This window comes from Triplophysa rosa, linkage group LG4 (assembly GCF_024868665.1).
Source record: "Triplophysa rosa linkage group LG4, Trosa_1v2, whole genome shotgun sequence".
Taxonomy (NCBI): domain Eukaryota; kingdom Metazoa; phylum Chordata; class Actinopteri; order Cypriniformes; family Nemacheilidae; genus Triplophysa; species Triplophysa rosa.
The window spans coordinates 30,239,535-30,263,501 of NC_079893.1; the positions used below are offsets into that span (position 1 = coordinate 30,239,535).

A 23,967-nucleotide genomic window follows, 5' to 3' on the forward strand; every position below is an offset into this window, starting at 1 on the left:
TCAGGGAAAGGGGGTTTAATAGATCTGTGGAACAGTGCCGGTGTATGTAAAGAAACTCCGCCAGCAGTACATCCAAGTGCGGTATGCACTTATTAAAACAGGCAAGGCAGGGCAGGGCACGGAGAAATAAAAGTTCCCCAATGACCTCGATAATATAGGCAATACGTTCTCGCCAACGAGTGATGTGATGTCGTCACGTGAGTGCATTTTGGTTCGTTTCAACTGGTTCAGATAAAAGCAATCAGTGTGGTGTGAAAAGGAACAAACAACGCTGAAAAATACTACATTATGTGCCATTGGTCCAGACCAAATGAAGCGAACCAAAGGTAAGGAAACGCCCTTTATTTAATGTGAAAATCTTACATACTGTGACTTAAAAATCTGTAGTAATTTTTTGACAGTACAAAAAAACTCAAGGTAAATTGACTGGCAATGGGTTTATTTGGTCTGTTTTTTAACATTGACGTTCCCTTTCAAAGGGTAATCAGTTATCCACAATGTGCCATCTTATCAGTCAGTGCCGTCTCTTGTACCTGGCTCTCGTCACCAGTCGGCCAATTTTCCAGCCATGTCCGAGCTGTAAGACTGTACCAGTAACTGCAGAAGAGAAACCAAACAGAGTGACTCTTTCAAACTTTTGGATTTCAAGATACAAGCAAACTTCAATCTAGTGTTAAATAATAGACTAACACTTAACAGCATAACATAAAAGATATTTCACTGTAGTTTCGTACGAACACATTTTTATTTCTGTAAATCTGATTTTTACTTGAAACTGATTAGAATATATTGCTTAGCAAGGTGCTTATCAAATATTACTTAATGATGAAATAATCCGCTATAAATACAGAACATGTTCAGTTCTCTCACCTCTGCTCCAGTGACGTGTGCACTGGGCCCATGATCAGGTACCTGCTCCCTGTTTTAAGCTTCATTTTAGATCGACACCGAACATGGGCGGAAAAATCCCTCCGTTTGCCCTGTACATCCACCTCTGACCCTGATAACACACAGAAAATGTACGCGTTTCATCTGGTGGCGTTATTTCACTGACTTTTATACTGTGACGCTATGTTGTGGTATCAGAAAACAAGAAATTATTTTTAATTATTTTTCTGCAGGCATTTGGTCTCCACAAACAGAGCAAAACCTGACGCACACGTGCACACAAATACTGTACCCAAAAATGAAAATTCAGTCATTATCAACTCATGTTGTTTTCTTTGTTCATCACAACGAAAAGAGAAGTTTTAAAAACTTCACCAAAGTTTTTCACTAAAGCCATTGGTATGCCATCTGGACACTTGGAATAAATGGCACGAAGCTTCGGGCACAATCCTTTGCCATTGTAAGGACAAACCCTGCTTTGACTTTCACATTCAAAGAAATGTACAGAGGCTTTGAACGTCATGAGATCGAGAAAATCTTCATTTTAGGAGATTCTTGACACTGTAGGCCACGTTCACACAGCACCAAAATACGATTGTCACACCGGTATCTGAGGCCTTTAAACTGATGTGTTCACGCAGTTCGGTTGTTTACGGGTGTGACAACTGCATTCTATAACATGTATATATGTACATTTTCAGGACTCACAAACGTATTTACTGAGAAGCCCTGCTGTCTGAATGAAAACCGTACTGGACAACTAGTTGTCTGTGACGTCACCGTCATTCTCTGTCACTGTGTTAATGTACAGAGCATCAAAATGACCGCGCTGCAGAATTACCTCGTAATGTTATGCACAGTCGGTCTTCTTATATAATAGCCAGTGTTGTGTGTAACTAGTTACTAAGTAATTAGTTACTGTAATTTAATTACTTTCCCCTTGAAAAAGTAAAGTAAGGGATTACTCTTATTTTGTCTGTAATTTAATTACAGTTACTTTTGATGTAATTAAACTAAATACTTTGTGTAATATATGTGTGTGTAATAGTGGAATTGACAACAAAATTCAGTCTAACTTTAAAATCTGTGTTTTAATGTATAATTCTCACATTTGTAATACTTTGGTCAGTTAATAAGAGTACTTTATGAAGTTTAATATTATTTATTTGAATGAATTAAAAGATCCCTTTCATGCCTATCCTTGAATCACTTAACTAATCAAGGTTGATATATAGAAAGTAATTAGTAATAAGTAACTAAATACTTTTTGGAGAGAGTAATTTGTACAGTAATCTAAATACACTATTGAATATGTAATTAGTAACTAGTAATTAATTACTTTTTGAGAGTAACTTACCCAACACTTATAAAAGCGCATTATAGCGCTGCTATTTAATGTAAGCGTTCATAGACGCCAATGTGTAATGTCAGCCCTCTTAAGTAAACATACTGCACGCATATGAATATTGCGTTTGATATTTATATTACGCACAATAAGTGAGATATATGGAGTATTGCATTACGAAATTATAAAACCAGTTTAATTGTTCACCAGTAGGCGGTAGCGCCTCGCCAGTCATAAACTTGAATCTTGTAAGATCTCGCATGTACTGAATGGGACTTCCCGCGAGTGGTTGGCTTGGTAAATCATGCAATTGCCATCACTAAAGTTATTTTCAATTATTTTGCAGATTGAAATAAACTTTAAACATGCAAATCCCCTGGTAAAGTCTTCTTCGCACGATGGTGAGTGTTACATGCATCTACTTTACACTGCAAAGTCAACTGCAATATTTACGTCGTGTCACTATGGTAACAGGCGACGCGTGCAGATAGAATACAGGCGTGAGTTCGGTTCCTCGTTCATACAGACAGTATACAAGCTGCGACGGTGAGCTGCTGTGTGAACAGGACATTTCGAGACTCACACCTGAAAGTAAATATAGTTGTCGCTCCTAAAAACTGACACTGTGAACGGAGCCTGAGAGTCTACGGCGCAAAAAGTGCCAAAACTTACCCTCCTTAATAACGTTTGTAATATGAAATTTGTAGACGTCCGTCTTGTTGGCTGTGTTAACACTGTCCAGGACTGCTACATAGACTGAGAAATTGAAACAGTAATTATGACAACAACAACAAAACAACACGTCTCTAATCTGTACATTCATCGTGACAATACAGTAATAGATTGTGTTTTTCAAACACAGTGAGCTCATGTTATTCTGCTTCACTAAAAAGTGCAAAAATACTAAACACTACCTGACCGCATTGGACACTGACCGTAATTTGTGCGACCATCACAGGCAACCTTATGGCGTTTATCTGCAGTTTCTTGGTTAATAACTTTGGCACAGTTTTCTGGAAGAGAACGGATGGACGTCTTCAATTCAATGTAGCGTTAATCACAACACACGGCTTTGTGCTTGAATGGCGGCATGCGCTTTTAAACGTTTGTGCAAAACATGATTAGATTTATGAATATCTGCTTTAATGAAATCAAACCTTTAGTGTTTTGTACATTTCAGCAGAAGATCACGATAATATTAAACATAACTCACCCTCGGCACACAAGCACACCTCACTGTGACACAGGGTGTCCAGCAAACCCTTTTCTCTCCGTGTGTCATAAAACTCCACACATGGCTTTTCTAAACAAACAGAGACGCACAACGAAGACCGTCAGACTGTCATTGTTGAACAAAAGTGTTCAGAGAGAGAGAGAGAGAGAGAGAGAGATTGTGTCGTTTCTCACCGGTGGAATAATATTCATAAACACTGACACTTGCTGGCTGAGGTGAATCCACGTTAATCATTTTGTTTATTGTAAAGGCAATTTTCTCCTTTCTCTCATTTGGGACCTGACAAAAAACAACAGACACGTGTCATAATTCAAATATAGTTTCAAATAGGTTTAGTTTTGGATCCGAACAGGCATGACAAGGGTGAAACATTAAAATCAGATGATCATTATGTTGTAGAAAAACAAATAAACTTTATATAATCATATAGACATTTAATATTAACTTTTAAAGTTAGAATGTGAGATTAAGTAGAACAATATTTATTTTTCAAATGTTAACGCCTTCAATATCGACATGTTACACAAATGCTCTTGTTTGTTTGTTTATCTGGCACAAAGAAATGTTTTTTATATTAAACTATGACAATTGACAGTTTACCGTATTCAGGTAGATGATGAGAGATCCTTGTTCAGAGAGCTCTTTGTTAAATTCATATTTCTGAATGTATCTGTCAACCCCGTTCACTAGCTGAGAATGAAAAAAGAAATTGTTACAAAAAAATCAAAAACTAATAGCAAAGTCAGTTTATGGAAGTCGTGCCACTCGGCGGCCATGTTTGCAACGCCTCTGGGTGGTCCTATCTACTTGAATGGGGGAAGGCAGATATTTCTAAAATCGCTGGCCAAAATCAGAATTAAACAGCATATTTCCGATCAATAATTAAACATGACATGAACTGTATCATAACTTTGGTTTGCTAAGCTTAAATTGGTAAAAAAATCCCCTTTTTCGGTGTTCACAGACTGGCAAGTGCCTCACGAGAGCCACGCCCCAGATAATCGTCAGTCTTTATTGATTGACGATTGGCTCGTTTTACTGGAAGGCGGGACTTCCTTCGCTAGAGCGGCCTTATGGAGCGTTGCATTCATTCATTGTAACGGCAGTGGCGCATCTTGTTAATATTAATATGTATGCTAATAGTCACCAATAATGCAACCTGTGTTTACTACTGTAACAAACATTCAATGACTTGTGGTATTGTAGGAATCTGCTACTTAACACAATTTGAGTCAAAAACATGAGGTGATACACAACAAACTCATTCACTCTAAACTTGAATAATAACTGACTTTATGGGACAGTAGGGACCGATTCAACCGATATCGTATCTTAAAACAACCCCAAAGGTAAATGCTAACTTCTGTGTTTTTAAGCTACCTTATACATCGAAACGAAATCTGGTTCAAAGCCCGTCATCAAGCCGATGTCCAAAATGGTCATGCCAGCATTGCGATCAGTCAACAGGAACCTGTCAGATCAAATATTACATATCCGATAGCTACTGCAACGGACCAATCAGAATCAAATAATCCAGAGTGACGTGAAATCAGTCCTCTGTACTGCACTTCTGTTTCCACGCTAGTGTTTATGATGATGCGGAGAAAAGTAATGACATGTGTGACCTGATTTCAATGGTGATCCTGTAGCTTTCAGTACGGCCTTCAGAGGAGCCTGCAGGGAATAAGTAAAATGGTCAATATTGACAGAAATAACATTAACGTTGACGTAATTTAATGAAAGTTTGATGCTAGTTACCGCTGAAGGGATAGTTCACCCAAAAATGAAAATTCTGGCATCATTGCGAACTTGTATGACTTTCGTTCTTCTTCAGAACACGAAAGAAGATATTTTGAAGAATGTTGATGACAAAACAACGATGAGCTCCGTTGACTTCAATTGTATGAATACAAATGAATGACATTTCTCAAACTATCTTCTTTTGTGTTCAACTGAAGAAAGAATTGCATACAGGTTTACAACCACATGAGGGTAAATAAATGATGACAGGATTTGTATTTTTCTATGAACTGTGCCTTTTAACTCAAGGGAACTCAAGGGAATGAGTGTGGTATTAAGATTAAAATACGTGTTTGTTCTTTTTGAAAGTCCACGTTGAACTCAAAGTTGCAGTTTGTGTTGTTCGTCCCAGGTTTTGCATAGTAAAGCGTCAAAACCTGTGAGAGAAATGAAAGCAAAAACAACAAATTTATAACAACAGGTAATCGTATCAGCAAACAAAATATACAGAATGAGATGAAAATACTTGTACTGTACTTTCAAAACATTTTAGGTTTGTAACAAATAAATGACTATTTAAAACGATCAAATGTAGTGTACTTGACTTGCGGCTACATCACATCTTTTTATGAAAAACATTCTTTAACATCAGTAATCAATTCACACTACTGTACCTGTAGTTTGAAATGTACACCTGCTTTTAAAGGGATAATTCACCCCAAAAAGAAACTTCTGTCATTGTTTACTAGCTCTCCTTACATTTAAAACCTATATGACTGACTTTCTTCTGCAGAACACGAAAGAAGATATTTTGAAAAATGTTGGCAAAAGAAAACCGTTCGTCCCATTGACTTGCATTGGTTTTGTGTCCACATACAATAAAAGTCAATGGGGACCAATGGCTTTTGGTCACCAACATTCTTCAAAATATTTTCTCTTGTGTTTTGCAGAAGAAAGAAAGTCAATTAGGTGTGTGGTGTGTAAATTATGACAGAATTTTCATTTTGGAGTGAACTATATAGTAAATAAAACAATTAAATCCCAAACATTAAATAAAGTTCACTTTAAATAATGAAATAAAAATGTATATGAACCACAACATGCAGGCATGTCAAAGTAACCTAAATGTATTAACAGATTTTGAGAAATTATGTCTGTTGCTTCTTTTTAAACAAATCACAGATAACTGTACTGAATGACAACAGTTCCAGGGCTTCTTATTTTGAACCACACCCTCCACTCTTCATCACCACGATATTCCCTATAACACTTCATTTTATTTACATTTACTCTCCATTCTCCAATGCAATGCATACCGGAAACTGAAAAGGTACCACCAAGAAGATTATTCTTGTTGTTTAACATTGCAAAAGTATGTCTGCCATTAATCAACATGCTTGTTGAAAAGTGCCTGTGAGGAGAAGATAACCACAAACTTACAGAGATGGATCCTTTTCCCGTCCCAGTCGCGCTCACTGTCAAGTCGGTATCGGCGTCAAACTGTACACAACATCAAGATTTATATATATACATGTTCGGTGGACAGGACGGAAATGTTCAGTGTCTCTGCACTCTTCTCATGTCCGTCACTTTCTCACCTTGTCCGAGTGGCGTAAACCCTCAGTGCCTTTGGTAAATCGCAGTATAGTAGATCGCCTTGTTGTAGATGAGACTGTAACTACTAGATCTGAATAATCCGCTGGTTTCACCTCCTCAAAGTATTTCGCCAAAGCTTGGTAGACCACGGCTGTTGTCTGAGCTCAGGAAAGAACAGAAGCAGATTAAAATAATGTGAACCCTTGAGAAACCATCTCCACAATATGGTATGCCTTTTATTCATGTACACTGAAATGATTGTAGAATATAGCGTGCATATTGTGACGTTGAGTTACCAACTAAACTATCAATCTTGCTCATGTTAATAGCTTAGCATTCTTAGCATTCAATCATCCTTGCAATTATAAACAAACAAAAGAGTCTTCACAAAATGATTGATGGATTTATTATCAAATAGACCAGGCATGATACTTGGCGGAAAGCTGACGTATTTCACCTGCGACGATCCGTAGTCTCCCATGTGTCTCTGGTGTTTTTGCAGCCATCTCACGACAGGTTCCGCGGCGCCAAAGTCTTTTATCTTCACCAGCGTGAGAAGAGCATATCCAGTAGCCTCCAGCTTGGACAGAAGATTGTTCGTAATGTCCCAGTAACTTCCATCTATGACAGCGCACATAAACGCACACTACTTCATATCAAGCTTCAAGTGTCAGCGGACTGTCTTTAGGTATTCATTCCCTCACCTGAAGACACGGTGAAATACTTCTGAAAAATGTCTTTGTTGTGTTTGCCAGCATTGGTCAGCGTGTATAAGGATATGGCAACAGCCAAAGGATCCTTTTCTGATGAAATGTGACGTTCAATATATGCAATTGATCTCTTTTCGTAATATTCAAGATTCTGAAAAACACAGAAACGCTTTTTTTAATGGTCATCGTCCTTCTGAAATCTGTCCAAATTCGCTGCTTTTCAGGAAATGGAAAAACACTGTACTTAAATGCTGTTTTGTCGACAAGCTCTTTTTAGTGCTTCTTTTTATTGGTTATATATTTACAAAACCCAGTGACAAACATAAAGGGTGACTAATAATAATGATTTATGGCAACAACAAATAAAATCAGGAAATATGGAGGTTTCAATGAGTCAGCTGCAAAATTGAAGTTGTTTATCTGCGGCCATCAATCTGTGGTCTATGCAAACTGTGTAACGAATGACTTATTGTAAGGTTATATGCGCAGAGAATTGTTTTTTATACGTACAGGTACATCTTTAGAGCAAATCACCCTCCCCTCCTGGAGAGCCATAAGAACATAAGCTGTATCGTAGAGCACGTTTCTCATATTCTGCGAAACAAAGCAACGCATTTAACTTGAATACAAACTTATTTTTACAGTCAGTACTACTAATAATCATCCCATGAAAAATAACATGCACAGAGCCGATGGAGGGCAGGCAGTGATTTTCACCATAGGAATTCACTACCACAAACTCAAAGATGCCCATGTTTGTTCAAATCGATTTAACCATGAAACCACAAGGCAGTTTAATTGTGTAGCAAAAGGTGTTGTTCATGAAGGGGGAAAATGTAAGTATTGACTGAAAAACGCAGGAAAAAGTGGTTTGTAAACCTGAATCCGACCGAGTCGGATAAGTTCTAAAACTTAACCTGGTTTAACGTACCTACACAATGACCAGGAATTACCCACATTTCTGGCAAGCCTTACCTAAGCCGTAAACACTAGCTGCTGTTCAAAGAATGAATCCTTATTAAATGGATCAAATAAAAAATCTCATGTTAAGCGTTTTCCCCCCATAGAAGTCCATTATAAGGAAACGGCTTAACGTAACGAATAAACCACTATGGAAATTTCTATTAAACCTTAGTAGATAGTGTCTATTACGATGGTTTAAAGAACAAGCACATATGCCAAGTATAAGAATAGTCCCTCATGCTTGTTCTGCGCTATGGTTTTCTGTGGTCGTTGTTTCGGTACGTTGGAGATTTGGTTCTTTTGAGTTTGTTCTTTTGAAAGCAAGGTCTGACAGAAATGTGGGTTTCCCATGGTCTTTGTTTAGGTACGTTAAACCACGTTAAGTGTCAAGTCCCCATTACCCAACACGGATCCTCCGGTTTACAAGCCACTTTTATCTCAAGTTTTCAGTCAATACAACTTTAGCAACACAATAAAAACAGCTTGTGGTTTCATGGTTTGATCGATTCGAACCACCATAAATGACGCAAAACAGGCATTTGGAGAAAATCACTTCCTGCCCTCCATTGGAACCCCGTGCATCATCATAACCATGTGATTGCAAACAAGCTGTGTTGTGTGGAGGTATTGTGGCAATGGACAATTCTGAAACAGGTCTGTAGGAACCTGATCATATTATGCATTTAATGATCTAGATGTCTACTACCTGTTGGAAAGCTCCATTCCAGAGCTGTTTTGACGTTAACCATTTAATGGCACCACATATCACCTGCGGGTCAACTGGAACCAGATTTGTCGCAATTGAAAACATTTTGACAACATATGCGGTTAACCTGAACAGAAAACAAATAAGAACCAACACTGTCAGATTGACATGTAGAAGAAATACGTATAAAAGTAAACTTGAACCTTTTCTAAACTGAACAAAACCTTTGTTGTACTCCATTTAAAATTAGGCAGTGTTTATTTATTTCTTTTGTGATTGTGCGGATTGTTTACTTTGGTCATTACATAAACAGTTAAGAAGCAATTTGTACAAATTTTAACAAAATTAATAATTGGGCAATGTAACGTTAAGCCATCCATTTTTCTGAAAGACAAGTAAAGCTAGATTTATACTTTGTAAGGTTCCCAAAACAATTTGCCTAAACAAACTCAAGTGATCATAGTTTTTACACCACTGAAAGATGATCCATTAGTTGCTAAATTGTCTTTTCTATGACATACAGTTGAATAGGATTTATGCTCTCTTTAAAAAAAACAAAAAAACTCACCACAAACTGCCAGGTGATCCAGAAAAAACCCCAAAGGAATTATCACTGTTGCGATATTTGAGTTCCGTCATAACACCTTCAACCAAAACAAGAACTTTATTTAATAATTGATGTAAATTAGGCAAATTAGTAATTGTACAAGGCTTGTAAAACAGCAAAAACCATCAACTTAGTTGATTGATTTGGATTATTATGCCTACTTTTCCACGATATGTACAATGCATTTTAAAAAAATGCCTCGCAAAAATATTTTGCCAACATTTTCCGATATGGTTGTATTTGTTAAGGTTTCTGCATTAGTTAACATGAACTAACAATGAAAAATACTTTTACAGCATTTATTTATATTACTTCATGTTTATTTAGGCAAATTGTTCAGCAATGCTGAATAACTATATTGTTGATTGTTAGTTCATGTTAACTAATGTTAACAAATACAATCTTATTGTAAAGTGTCACCAATATTCATATCAGAGTTATTATAGATTTGTTTTTAGTTTTTATTCATATTTTAATTTAGATTACATATTTAACTTTTTAGCTTTCTTGTTAATTTTAGTTCCATTTTAGCAATTATGTTAGATGATTTTATCATTTTATTATTTATGTTTCTATATTAAATTGTTTTTATTCGTTAATATTATTTTAGTGCCTTTAACTTATTTCAGATCAATTCTGAGGCAAAATATCACTTTTTGTTTTGTGTTTTTCCAATCATTTTAGGCCAATATTTTACTTGATAAAAAACTTTTCAAAGTATTAATTTGAGTTTGAAAACAATCTTGATTTTTTCCACCGTCAATAGAAAGCAAACGTAATAATAAATAGGAAGTGAAATTGAGTAAAGCATGAACCTGTAGATATGTGTTGAAGAGCATCCGTGCGTTTGTCCACCCCCACATCGTTCCACCGGTTGGTTTTGTCCAAGTAATGTGTGGCGATGACAGGCAATGCCAATCTCAACATGTTCTGCTCGGCACATCCATATGGTTTCTGAATGAAGCGGCCCAGATCCTCCCCGCTGACGGCCTGTTCGGTCAGCTGATCTAACGGACTGCCTGCACAAGTGACAACACTGACTTCATACAGGTATTTATTTGAAAGCTGCTTTACTTTCATCAAACATAAAGCTTTGAAGGTCAGTTTATCCGCATCTGAATCAAACCTACGCTCAACTATTTAACCCTGTTAGCCAAGTACACTGTAAAAAACCTGTTATTTTACAGAATTTCCACACAAAATGTAAAAAACTGGATTTTACTGTTTTTTTTTTTTTACAGATTTTGAAGTATTTTTTGAAATACGGTCAAAAAAAGGTAAAATTTAAGAAAAAGACCGCAAATTTACAAGAAAACAGGGCAAATATCACAGGGAAAACCTGTTATTTTACAGTTTATCTCTGGCACCCCAGCAGCGCCCCAGCTGACAGAAAATTTCAGCTTTTTAACAAGAAGTTTATTTTTGAAATACGGTCAAAAACTATAAAATTATAGAACAAGACAACACATTTACAAGAAAAATGTGGAAAACAGTTTAATACATATCCTTAAATCCTATAATTTTACAGATTTTTTTACAGCATATTTCTGTTTTCCAGTTTTGCAGAACATTTTCCGGATTTTTTTTTACAGTGTAGGATGCTGTTTTTGGTATTAGTGCAATTAGCATGATGTCGCTATAACGACCAATCGGAAAACGGCAGATTAAGATGTGATGTGATGTACCTCTTAAACGGATGTGTGTCTTAGCATCTGTGTTTGGCATTTGATCCTTCAGTTTAGGGCTCTGAATCCGTAATATTTGATTTCCACCTGTTAATGAGCAAGACAAAACATTACCAGTGACACAGAGTTTGGTGAAGAGATACATGTGTTTGCAGCAGAGCAAAACAAGCAGAAAAAAGTTGTCCGAGCATCTTACTGTGCTGGACCGGATCCAGATCACGAGTGAATTCATTTGCTGGGGTCAACACACCGTTTGTCTTTGTCGGAGACCAGAAAAAAATGATAGAAAAAAGTGTCAAGACTTTGTTGTAATATTTTAGGGCTGTCAAAAGATTAATCGCGATTAATCGCATCCAGAATAAAAGTTTGTGTTTACATAATATATGTCTATGTACTGTGCATATTAATTTTGTATTTATAAATACAAACACATACACATGAATACATATTTAGGAAATATTTACATGTATTTATTTATATTTTCCAATATTTGAAATGATATATAAATGTTTATTAATTTTTTTATTTTTCTTAAATGTATGCATGGATGTGTATGTGTTAATAAATACAAAATTATTATGCACAGTACACAGATATATATTATGTAAACACAAACTTTTATTCTGGATGCGATTAATCGCGATTAATCTTTTGACAGCCCTAAATATTATATAACATTAAATATGTTAAAGCTGTAATTCGTACCTATTTTGGCTAAAAATAAACAAGAATTAGTTACTGATCAAGTACATAAATATCAAACAAGATTTCTATGTTTAGCTGTCAATTTGAGGTCATTTGCAGTATGTGAACATAATTACGTAAAGAAACCTGCATTTCTATGTTTCAAACATGAACGGCATAGAGTAGAAAAATAAACAAAAAGTCTGTAAAGTAGTAAAGTAGTAAAAAAGTAGTAAAGTTTACAGTTTTACAATGTGTGCCCCCCCAAAAAAACACACACACACGCATGTTGGATTTCCATGTTTTATGGGGACATTCCATAGACGCAATGGTTTTTATACTGTACAAACTGTATATCATATTCCCTACCCCTAACCCACCCCCTAACCAAAACAATCACACACAACTGTCTGCTCTTATAGATTTTCAAAAAAGTTAATTCTGTATGATTTATAAGCTCGTTTCCTCATGGGGACAAAAAAATGTCCCCACAAGGACAAGGGTTTTGGATATTGCCATCTTTGTGGGGACACACACAAACCCTTTGTTTACCCTTCCCACACACAAACACGCACACACACGCACAATCTAGTCTGCACAAAAATGTGCATCACAAAATGCATGGATGCAAATGGCTCACCACCACTTTAAGCTTCTTCTTAACTGCGTCCACCGCGCCCCAGGAGACAAGCACGGCCCTCACCTCGATGTCAAAATGTCCAATATCCAGAGGAACGATTGGAAAGGTCACAGAATAAGACTTCATAGACTCAATCTCAATGGTCTTACGGTGTTTCCTCTTATTGGTGGCCTCACTGCATATACGATCACTTGGAAGCAGGTCCACGTACACTTTCTCTTTCTTTTTCATATCAAAACAATATGCGAAGAATTCAAACCATCAAATCGATAAGATTAAACAATGGATAACTAAACAGTTGAAGTCAATCAAAACACATGCAATGACTTTGAGATTTTCAGCCAGTAAATCATATGAGCATCATCAGCATACTGTACGTTACAAGCTTCTGTGCGCAAAGAGATGGACACAAACAAACCTTAGAAGATTTGATTGAGTTGTGAATAACAGCTTTGATTTCGATTTGCTCTTTGACGACGGCCGAGTAGGGAAGTTTCAGGTCAATGAAGAAGATTTTCCGTACGACAGCCTCCTCAGGAGTAGCAACGCAAATGCCTTTGAGAAAAAAACAAAGATGTTTTATGACTCATGCGGTCTCACGCTATCACAACGGACGTCGTTATCTGTGATATGTACCGTTATCTTTAGACAAGCTTATAGCAGTGATCACCCATGTGGTTATTGAGTCTTTCAGGTGTGTTTCTATGCTGACAGAAGATGTCTCACTGTAGACAAAACGTAAGAAAAATGTTATTTTGATCAAATAAATTTAAATCGAACAAGTTATTCCATACAGCAGAGTACATCTAGTTTCAGCAATAAACTTATTGAGAAAGAGAGTAAAATATTTCAAAGCTTTCGCATTTCCTTTAGATTATTTTGCTGCTTGTGAAAAAGCAAAATATGTCTGCAAGAAAATATACAGGTTTTGGATGCGCATTTAGGATTTAATGGTTTGTGCATATCTTCTTATCGGATAAAACATTTTCACTCGACTCACTTGAGCACATAGGTTTATTATGCTCATTTAAAAAAGTTATGCACATCTTGGTGTTTTCAATCAGCATTTTTCTATGCAATATCCCAAAAATATGCATAATAATATGGGAATGGAAATACATCAATGTTTATTTTTAAGGGCTTTTATGGCTTTAATGTGATATTACAGTGGAGAGCTAAGAGGAAACCATTGGGTGGATATCGGCAAAGGACCCTCCGAGAGAAAAATCGAATCGGCGTCACAGCGAACGCATTGGCACTATATGTCAGCACACTAACCACGAGGCTATCGCCACCGACCAACGAGAAAAGAAAGAAACTCATGAGTAAATCATTTTTAAGAGAATCATTGCTTTAAAATGCAAACGTAACAGAAACAATTACTAGAAAAAAACTCTCTTCTAATTGTAGCAAAAGGGTTTTTAGTTCGTAGCATTGTGAACTATGCATTTCGTAGTTTGTAATGACGATGATACTGACCAGCTTTAACAGCTAGGAAAAACTCTTGTATCCCAAAGCCAGCTCTCATCGAAATGTGTGCGTGTAGTGAAATCTTCAAAGTGCTCTTCTGACTCATCATCATCGTCTGTCCAAAAATCAAAACAAATCCACTGACAAGAACAATGGTGGCAAAAAATAACATCTGTTGCAGTATGTTGCCTTATATTTTATTCTATACTGATAACAACAACACATGGTTGAAAACTTTTTCATCAAAAGAGATTACGATTCACACCGAGAGGCGTGTAGCTTGCTGAATGAACTATTTCAAGTCTAAAACACAACGCGGCTCTAAAACCGAGGTGTGTGTTTCTTACCGCTTCTAGCAAGAATCAGTTCTGCCTCGATGGCGTTTTCTTCCATTCTGATCATCTCGCTGCAGCATCGCAGGAAAGCTGCCCTGCATTCTTCACCGTCCTCGATATACTCGGAACGATGCTTGCACGTGTAGTCCAGCAAATTCTTCACCATCCCATCCATGCAGCACTTCTTCAGAGTCCCATTAAATTGTCCCACTGAAGTCAAATAAGTGAACATTTACAGAAAGACAAAATCTCTGCTGGTTCCAGACAAAGTTGGATCTAAAAAGAAGAGAGCGTGCTACACGGCAGTATTGTAATGCTAGCCCAATGCCTCTCAAAGAAATATCTGCACTAGAAACTACGCAATGTCAAAGCACTCCAAACACATTTAACAACTAGTCATGAGACCACCGCCATTTGAAGGAATACATAACTCAAAATAGTAATTGGTTTCTACGGAGCCCCGCACATGTCATACAAGGGGAAAAATAAATCACACACTTGAATTAATTAATTTTATAATCTTTACATTTATATAGCATTTTTTTGGTTACTCAAAGCGCTTCACATGGAACTCCTCAACCACCACCAATGTGCCTCCACCTGGATGATGCGACGGCAGCCATATTGCGCCAGTGTATGGCCTCCACACACCAGCTTATTGGTGGACAGGAGAAGGAATGAAGAAGCCAATTAGTACATACGGGGATGATTAGGAGGCCATAATGATGTATAGAGGCGAATTTGGCCAGGATGCCAGAGTTACCCCTACTCTTATTCGAAGGACATCCAGGGATTTTTAATGATCACAGAGAGTCAGGACCTCAGTTTAACGTCTCATCCGAAGGACGGCGCTTTTTTACAGTATAGTGTCCCCGTCACACGGACCACAGGGTGAGCGCCCCCTGCTGGCCTCATTAACACCTCTTGCAGCAGCAACCTAGTTTTTCCCAGGAGGTCTCCCATCCAGGTACTGACCCGGCTCAACCGTGCTTAGCTCCAGTGGGCAACCAGTCTTGGGCTACAGAGTGATACGGCTGCCGGATTTACACATTTGTTCCCTCAATTTACTGATCTGTGAGCACAATTTACTAAATCGTTTACAAACTAGTATAAATACTCATATGCTTCCTCTATTTTTTAATCAGTGTACATAACATATAAAGTATAAACACTAGTTCAAGTTTTTCTTGTTTCAGTAGTTTCTAGATTTAGTGAAATTAGCTGGCTTTTCCGTGTTTTTCTTGTAAATTTGCAGTCTTTTTTGTAATTTGACCGTATTTCAAAAACCTGTAAAAAAACATTTTTTTACAGTGTTCATGTCATTTGCAGTGCTCCTTAGTTTTCTCTGACAAATTTCAACATTTCTCTGACAATTTCGCTTCAGAAGACATTAACTCACTCAAGTCATTCTATGTATAATTGAATCTTCTGTAAAAGTAATTTCAACTTCGTATTTTAAATCTTGACTAGTGATGAACTGCTGTAACATTAAAAACTTGAAATTATTTTGATGGCTTAAAGACGTTCATTTCTTACTTACCAAGTGTGTTTCTAAGTGTCTGTATGTCAACATCCCGACGCCTTCGCTTCGGTGCAGATGGGCAAGAAAATTCTTTGAAAAACAAAATAAATGAATAAATGCTGGTACATAAATACTGTAAAGGGTGTTAACATGACAACGTGTGCACTATAGAAGCCATTCAACAGTATGAAACACCTCTTCTGTTTGCGGTGCCCTTTGCAGTATCAGACTGAAACAGCAGCCCTGCGTCATAAAACACACCCATGCTGTCCTGCCCACTTCCTGCTGTGCAGCCAATGTCATTTTTCTCCACGTAATCCCAGACCTAAGGAAGATATGAGCGAATTCCCTCCATCAATACAGAATAAATGCGAAAAATTCAACGATAAAGGCTATCTTAAGACACCTTTTGATTGTGAATGTTGTCGTGTAAAGGTGTCGTGAAATCCCTTGTAAGAAGTTCAGTTGTTTTACCTTGGCTTGTGTGAGTCTGTTCCTGTTGTTTAACACATAAATGCCTTTATCCACAGCTACCAGTCCAACCTTCGCTCCTGGATCCCCAGTGATGGTCAAGGTAATGGGACCAGATGGATAATGTTCTGAATTGTCTTTCTCTACTTTAAGCTTTTTTTGTGAGGCAGGGAAAAAAAGAGAACTCTAACGTTTAACACGTTTTATTTACCACTATTATAATGTGACTGAATAACAGCATTATTTACTGTTTTAATAGATAGCGAGAGAATAATAAAAAAGAAAAAGTTGATCGTTAATCGTGTAGTGAAGTCCAGACACTGTGTGTACACCAGACGCGATGTGCAACTATATAAATAAAATAAATGATGATAATAATAAAACGTTTATAATAGAGATGCACCAATACTAAATGTCGATAGCCGATTATTCAGAGTGATATCTGTCGATAACGGTACAGATTCTAAATATTAAATGAATGTTATTAATTCGTCTAATGAATATTAACATTGAAAATCAAAAGGGTGATCTTTGGGTTTCTATATACAGAGCACAAATTCATTGCATTTTCCTGTCCTCTTTTGATTGACAGGATATATCGGCCCTGATCATCGGCTGTTTTTAAACTATCGGACGAGAGTGTGAAAATTTGCACACGGCCGATATATCGGTGCATCTCTAGTTTCTAATATCGAATCCATTGTAGCTCACCACATATCTCCGTCACGGCTGAAAAACACGGATACCTCTTCTAATGTGCTGCGATGTCGCGTCTGGTGTAGACACGGACATGTAACTGTACAGTGCGCTGTCTTCATACCGTTCCCATGCACCTGTCCTTCACATCAACCCAGACGGAGTCAGACACCACCTCATCTGAGCCCACGTGATAATACGCCACGAAGCGGAAAGACGGCACCATGTCTTTAGTGACTTTAATATTCTGTACTATCTGGGAATTTTCGGACCTTGTGTATCTGCCGACACTCATAATGTGTCCTTTGCTGAGGATCTGATTCAAAACAAACAAGAAAGCGATGGATCAGTTTTATCGCCAACAAATTTACGTTTTAATGTTTTCATACTGAAAAACTGTGAGTTACTGAACAAATGAACACGCACCATGTATGTGAATTCTTGATTCCCAACGCCAGGATCACCGGGATGCAGGTTGAACTGGACCGTTTCTCCTACTTCCAGCATTCTGTTAGTTACATCAATGTGCAGGTAATTTTTGGAGCCGGCTTTAGAATTGTAGGGATAAGCCTCCATCTCATTCACTCCCTGTCTGTTCAGGCTTATTCTAGAATCATTCGTCCGCACCTGGAGAATTCCACATGGATGTTATTTATCACGGTCGCGCTCAAAACCCTAAAACCGACACAATGTAACACGCTATTGTGCTAATTTATGAGGCAAAACCGTGCATTGATTATTCTGCCAGTAATGCTTCTAATAAAGAGCAATCACAGAATTTTGAAGAAAGTTTGTAACAAACAACACATTCTATTGTATGAACACACAACCACTAAAACGGTTTTGTAACATTTGAATGGTGTGTTATGGTATCACTTCTAAGCGAAACGGCTGTTAAGACTTTCTCACTTTGATTTTTATTCCGGTGGAATGTTTTCCTGTATTGATGCTGAACTTGAACAGTCCATTACTGTCTGTGGACTGCTCTGAATATTGTTTATTCAGGTTACGCTCGGCGGGTTCCACAAGCTCCAATTTAAGACCCTCTACTGGTGTTTTATCAGGGTTCGTCACATACACCTTAACACAGAGAAACAATGAGGAACATTCTAGAATTCAAAAGAAATCTAAGCTAATATTGAACATATATACGCTGTTGAATTATTGCGCAATTTATTATGCAAAGCTGCTTTGAAACCATTTGTACTGTATTATGAAAAGCACTGCAATTCCTATAGTTTAAGGAATTGTCAATACACTGTATAAAACAATACAGTGTATTGTTTTATTCTCCCTGTGCCTGTCGTAAACCTGCCGTAGGGGTCAATTTTTTGACATTGGGATTTATACATAAACTGCAAGCGGAATAAATAAGATTTCCATTGATGTATGGCTTGTTAGGATATGACAGTATTTGGCCGAGACACAACTGTTTGAAAATCTGAAGATCGGATGTATAAAAACAGCCGTTGCATTTTGGATAGAAACTGGCAGCAGACTGACATTGGAAGGGGAGGAGTTAACGGATGCTCCACCCAAGCCGTCTAACATACATCATGTAAGATGGCTAGTCACTAGAGGGGGAAGTGCATTTTCCCATTTTAACTGAAGATTATCAGGGCACACACATTTTAAAAAGAGAAAAAGAGAACTCATTTTTTTGGCTTCTGTATTTTGAATCGTTGTAAATGTTGTTGCAACGTTTGCGTACAGTGAAATCAAAGGGCATTCCTGGTTTAAAATACTTTGGGGTCCTTATGAATTGAACGGAATATGGTGTTGTAGCTATATGGATCCCTCCCCTCTGGGCCTCCACCGTCTCACCTGTAACACACACACACACATGATACAAGGCCAATATGATAACGATGATGACCATTGAGACACAGACTTATCGTCACTGTCGGACGGAAACCTCGTATCTCTTTGTTGCGTGTGTTTTTTCCCCCATAAATCCTACTTTTGGACACCTTTCAAGTTTTTGCCAATATTGAATCAATGAAAAGTATTAAAAAACCGCTTGTCACCGTTGACAACACTTGTGTTGTCTTTTAAAAAATACATAGGTTGACAAATAGTGGCATGGATATGGATAACTGAACATTTTATCTTACACAGTATTTACTCAAAGTTCAAAAACTGAAAAAAGTCTGCTGTCCCCCGGCCAAAACGGCAGGTTTAAGAATAATGAACTAAATTTAATATCTACATTTTGAAAATGGCACACTCGAGGTCAAGCATATTTTGTGATGTCATGGATAATCTTTATTATAGATAATAATTCTTTATTATAGATCAGTTTGGCTTCCAGACACTCTTCATTCATTTTGTGTATCTGTCTGTGAATGCTGATGACTTCCTGCTACTAAATGAGATTCCTTATGCGATCCAACCTAGTGCCTTAACAAGACTTACCAGACTCAGATCTAACACTGACAGACACGAATAAGATTTTGTTGTTGATGTCCGCAATGTTTTTGTAGATGTGATAAATGTCACTTCTTTTCAGCTGCACTGTCCCTTCACCTCGAACCATCTACAGAATTCACAGAGAAGACTGTCAGGTGCCGGAAGTTTCTCTCACAGCGAGACTTGTGCAAATAAACCCAACAAAACATGGACTTTAGGTGTACCAAAAATCTTATGATGACATTAGGTTTGTGTGAGTGATGAGGGGACAGAAAACATTATGAAAACAATGGACGTCTTCAAGGTGTTTTACATGAGCACGTGCGTGTGAAAGTGTCGTTTATACTCACGGGTGACCTCTGGAGGGATGCCGGGAGATTTATTTTCCTTTGGTTTTCTTGAATGCCAAACACCGCAAGAACGCTTCCTTCAACTGACTTCCCAAACAAAAACCTGCCACATAACAAGTGACATCTTGAAGCATTTACATCATTCAGATAATGCTACACAACGTGAAGGGTGCTACCTCGCCTGGACTTTAACCGTCAGCTGTTCATCATCAATGTAGAAAAAAGGACTTTCTGGATTCAGCGTGACCTCAAAACTGGGCAGCACTGGGAATTAGAATTCAGAAGCTCATTTAACGCGTGAACACGACAGATCCCGTATCAAATGTGTAAATATCTCACCGTATTCATTGACTTCAAACTGTGCCGTGTAATTCAGATGAGGGTTGTTCTTAAACTTTACTGCGATTTGCCAGATGCCGTTTCTTTCAACAAAAAGGATTTCTTTAAGGGATGGATGGAGAAACACTGAGATTTGACACACGGCGTTGTTGCAAACACAAACCTGATGGGACTGTCTAATTTGTATTCTCCAGTCTTCATGCCGTTATCAGGAGTGATCTCCAAATTCTTAACCACAATTCCATCTGGAGTCTGAAAATACGCAGGGATTTTGGTCATGGCTTTGATGCTGTCATCTTGATCACTATTTCACTGTTACACACACACACTTACCACAACTTCTACAATCACAGGATTGTCGGCCGGCTTTATGCTGGTGTCCAGAGAAAAGATCCTGTATTTGACTGAAAGTGCATCACTGTTATGCCACTGAGGGTGAAAGCGCAGCTTAAAGGAACAGTGTTGTTATTATTTACTCTTATTATACACTCTTGGCATTCCAACCCCAACGGCTTTCTTTGATCTTCGCAACTCAACCGTGGGTTTTTTTAATGGATGTGATATAAATAGCCAAATTTACTAAACCGGGCAATTAGGACAATTTCAAAAAAGGGCCGATGGTAGTGGACAGGTTGAAGGCGCACATTCAATAACACAGGCGCACTATCTCATACCCATAATGACCAACGCAATCTACCAACAGCGGCGCAAATGAGCGCAGATTTTAAGACGTGCTATTTTGGGCGATAAATAAAGCCGCAAACACAAGTGCAATGACGTGTCATGTTGTGTGATTCATTTACTTTCCTCCCATAAAGTTGGCATCTGAAGAAGAAAACTTCTACCGATGCACATGCAATAAGGTCTGTCCACGCCATTTCAGCGCTAGTTTTCACTGCGTGTCTTTAGTAAATACCCACAGTAGTTTTTTAATGGCAAAAGAATCAGAGAATGTGTTTATTATAGGGATGTCACAATATTATCGATATCGTGTTATCGCAATAGCAAAATCGTCTCAGTATTATCGTGGTCACATGACTGTATGAAACGATTGGTCTTCCGGGCCTAACATAGAGAATGCTAGAAAAAAATGATAGATGTTGCCTTTGGCGAGGTCCATCTGGTGCAATTATTGTATTTTATAAAAGGGATTTTTAGGTCATTTGACCCATCTCATACTATAACTCATACCTCTAAGCAACAGTTATGATTAGAGGATAAAGATAAGAGGATGCTTATGGCACGTTTCCAAGTCATCATTTGACATTTAAAATATTGCAATAAACATCGTACTGTGGACGTTATACCGAGGTATTACTGTACAGTGAGATTTTGATGTTGTTACATCCCTAGTTTATCACCACGACCACCTAAACCCCTGTCAACAGAGTCTAAACCTTAAAATACCAGTCTATGCATGATATGGATGTGACAAGAAAGGAAAAAGAACACCGTTTTTGAGAGATGACAAACTTTGTAGGATTTCTGTCAATTAAAATGTACAAATCAGAAGCAATAATACCCAACACATGGAGTAGGGATGACTCTTCAAAGACCATAAAATAGTTTATTTAAATTTCCATGTGTCCATTCATGAGGCACATGTACCGTTATGGATGTGTCATTTCTAAAAGCGGCACTTACTGTACCTGACTATGGAAATCCTTTTTTTTTGTACAAATTGAGAAATATTATTTTTTTTTATTTTTATTAAAGTGACTTTAAAAACTTTAAGAGAGACGGGTATTTAAACCACAAAATGTTGACATCTGTGCTATCGGTATGGTAAAAACCTTTTGTAAAAACGTTATTTTTCATGGTAAGGTTCATATTTACATGGAATTGACCAGTCCCAATTCACTCCCATTGTAAAAAAAATCATATAATAAATAATAACGCAACAAAAATCCAACTTTTGGTTCCGTAGATCAAATAAAGAAACTGAGGGTCTAACCGACGTAAAGGTGACTTAATAATAACACAAAATCTCTCTCACCAATACTGTCTGGGGTGTAAATGGTTTTGTCCGTCTGCACAAATATGTATCCGGACTGGAAGGTGACCAAAACGATTTTCTCCAGCGTTCGGTCAGGGAACCTGGCCTCAAGATACACGTATTGCTTTTCTCTAGACTCGATGTCAAAAATGTTCTTCCTGTCATGTATCTGCGGTGAGAAGAAAAACAAGTTTATCTTCTTCATTTTAAATGGCGAAACAGAAGCACAAATGACAAGCAGAATAATGTGAAAACCTCAGAAGCAAGCAAAACAAATATACAGTATGGTTGACCGTCACAGCTCACCTGTACTTCAGCGAGAGACTGAAAGTTATTTTCATTTGTTAGCGTGACTTTTGTTTCGTGGAGATCTTCGTCTCTAGATGGGAAGTTCCGTATTCGTATAGTGACTTCTGTTTCTGTTTTCTTTTGGTTGTTGTCCTGTATCTCAACAAACACATTCGTCGCTGCGCCCACCTTCAGAATCTGTGGCGCAATCATCACGTAACTGGGGAGACAAATAGTCGGGTGTTTATTTTAAAGGGACAGTTCACCAAAAAATTTATATTCAATCACTATTTACTCATCCTTTGCCATTCCAAACCTGCATTACTTTTTCATGGAAGTATCAGGTGTATATTTATAAACAGACTAGTCTCTCATTTATGTTGGAAGCCAAAGCTTCAAAATTTCCCAAGACTTTTGGAAAAAAAGAAAGAAAATAGATATAATGGTGGTATTCAGGGCTGTACAGAGTAGCATACACTGTAAAACGGACATTTATCAGCTGGAGCGGCAGAAATACACCGTAAAATAACCAGTAAAAATACAGGATATAAGGATATACAGTATAATAAATTGTTTTACCATTTTTCTTGTAAATTGCATTTTTCTTTTTCTGCAATTTAGCGTTTTTTAACCGTATTTCAAAAATACACAAAAAATTTGTAAAATTTAGTTTTGTTAATTTTTTTTAACATGGAAAATCTGCAAATACAACAGCAACAGATACCGTGATAATACCGTGACGTAAACATAATGCCCATGATACCTGAAAATCGGATATTGTGACAGACAGATAAATGAATAAAGGTTAGATCTGACAGACACTTACAGAGGATTGGATTCACATGATGAGATCAGAGGTGAAGATAGAAAGGCAGCCGTCACCCAGAAAATGATTTCCGCACGCATCTTTGCTCTCCGTTTCTGCATGACGGTTTAACAGTAGACGGCGTCTCAGCTCTTTTATATTAACCCACCGCACAGAATTTCCTGCAAATCACATGACTTCTGAAGTCCATCAACAAAACCTCTGACCCCGAAAACATTATGGATTTTTTACATCTGAAAGCCTAAATTGAAGTTACGGCCTAGATTTGAACAAAAATCTTATATTGAGATGGTGTGATTTTTCTTGTGGTTAACTACAGAAACATGTACTGTATATCCTTCAGACGCCGTATTAAAAGCTCAGAGTAAAGTGAATTACGTGGTGTGTCTGTCTGAGAGGTCAAGATAAAAAACAAAACATAATTTCGGTAAGTGTGTGTGTGTCTGCTGTTGTTTGACTTTATTTAA

The 23,967-nt window shown here is 37.5% G+C and overlaps 1 protein-coding gene across 1 annotated transcript; it reads right to left on the bottom strand.

The window, feature by feature from the left end:
• Positions 1–428: 428 nt before the first annotated feature.
• Positions 429–23,580, bottom strand: LOC130553063 (complement C3-like). The gene is made up of 42 exons (XM_057331805.1): positions 23,501–23,580; positions 22,693–22,894; positions 22,387–22,555; positions 20,724–20,794; positions 20,554–20,642; positions 20,391–20,473; positions 20,228–20,315; positions 20,052–20,154; positions 19,708–19,828; positions 19,649–19,651; positions 19,004–19,116; positions 18,202–18,372; positions 17,719–17,919; positions 17,417–17,608; positions 16,600–16,749; positions 16,321–16,450; positions 16,144–16,215; positions 14,616–14,813; positions 14,284–14,383; positions 13,435–13,523; positions 13,217–13,353; positions 12,799–13,020; positions 11,671–11,731; positions 11,475–11,561; positions 10,605–10,808; positions 9,751–9,826; positions 9,183–9,309; positions 8,024–8,107; positions 7,508–7,664; positions 7,261–7,424; positions 6,806–6,961; positions 6,648–6,707; positions 5,557–5,644; positions 5,093–5,141; positions 4,848–4,938; positions 4,068–4,157; positions 3,641–3,746; positions 3,447–3,536; positions 3,169–3,246; positions 2,906–2,989; positions 871–1,000; positions 429–597 (listed from the first exon to the last, which is right to left on the bottom strand). The coding sequence occupies exons 1-42, from the start codon at positions 23,578–23,580 to the stop codon at positions 489–491; spliced, it is 4,875 nt and encodes a 1,624-aa protein (XP_057187788.1). The 3' UTR covers positions 429–488.
• Positions 23,581–23,967: the final 387 nt, after the last annotated feature.

Bases quoted from the DNA above. Each gene is read 5' to 3' on its own strand.
- LOC130553063 (XM_057331805.1), bottom strand. From the start codon at position 23,580: ATGCGTGCGGAAATCATTTTCTGGGTGACGGCTGCCTTTCTATCTTCA. The intron at 8,108-9,182 runs GTAGTAGACATC...TTTGTTTCGCAG, and splicing joins GGAATGGAGCTTTCCAACAG to AATATGAGAAACGTGCTCTA. The intron at 598-870 runs GTGAGAGAACTG...TCTCTTCTGCAG, and splicing joins CACACGTCACTGGAGCAGAG to TTACTGGTACAGTCTTACAG.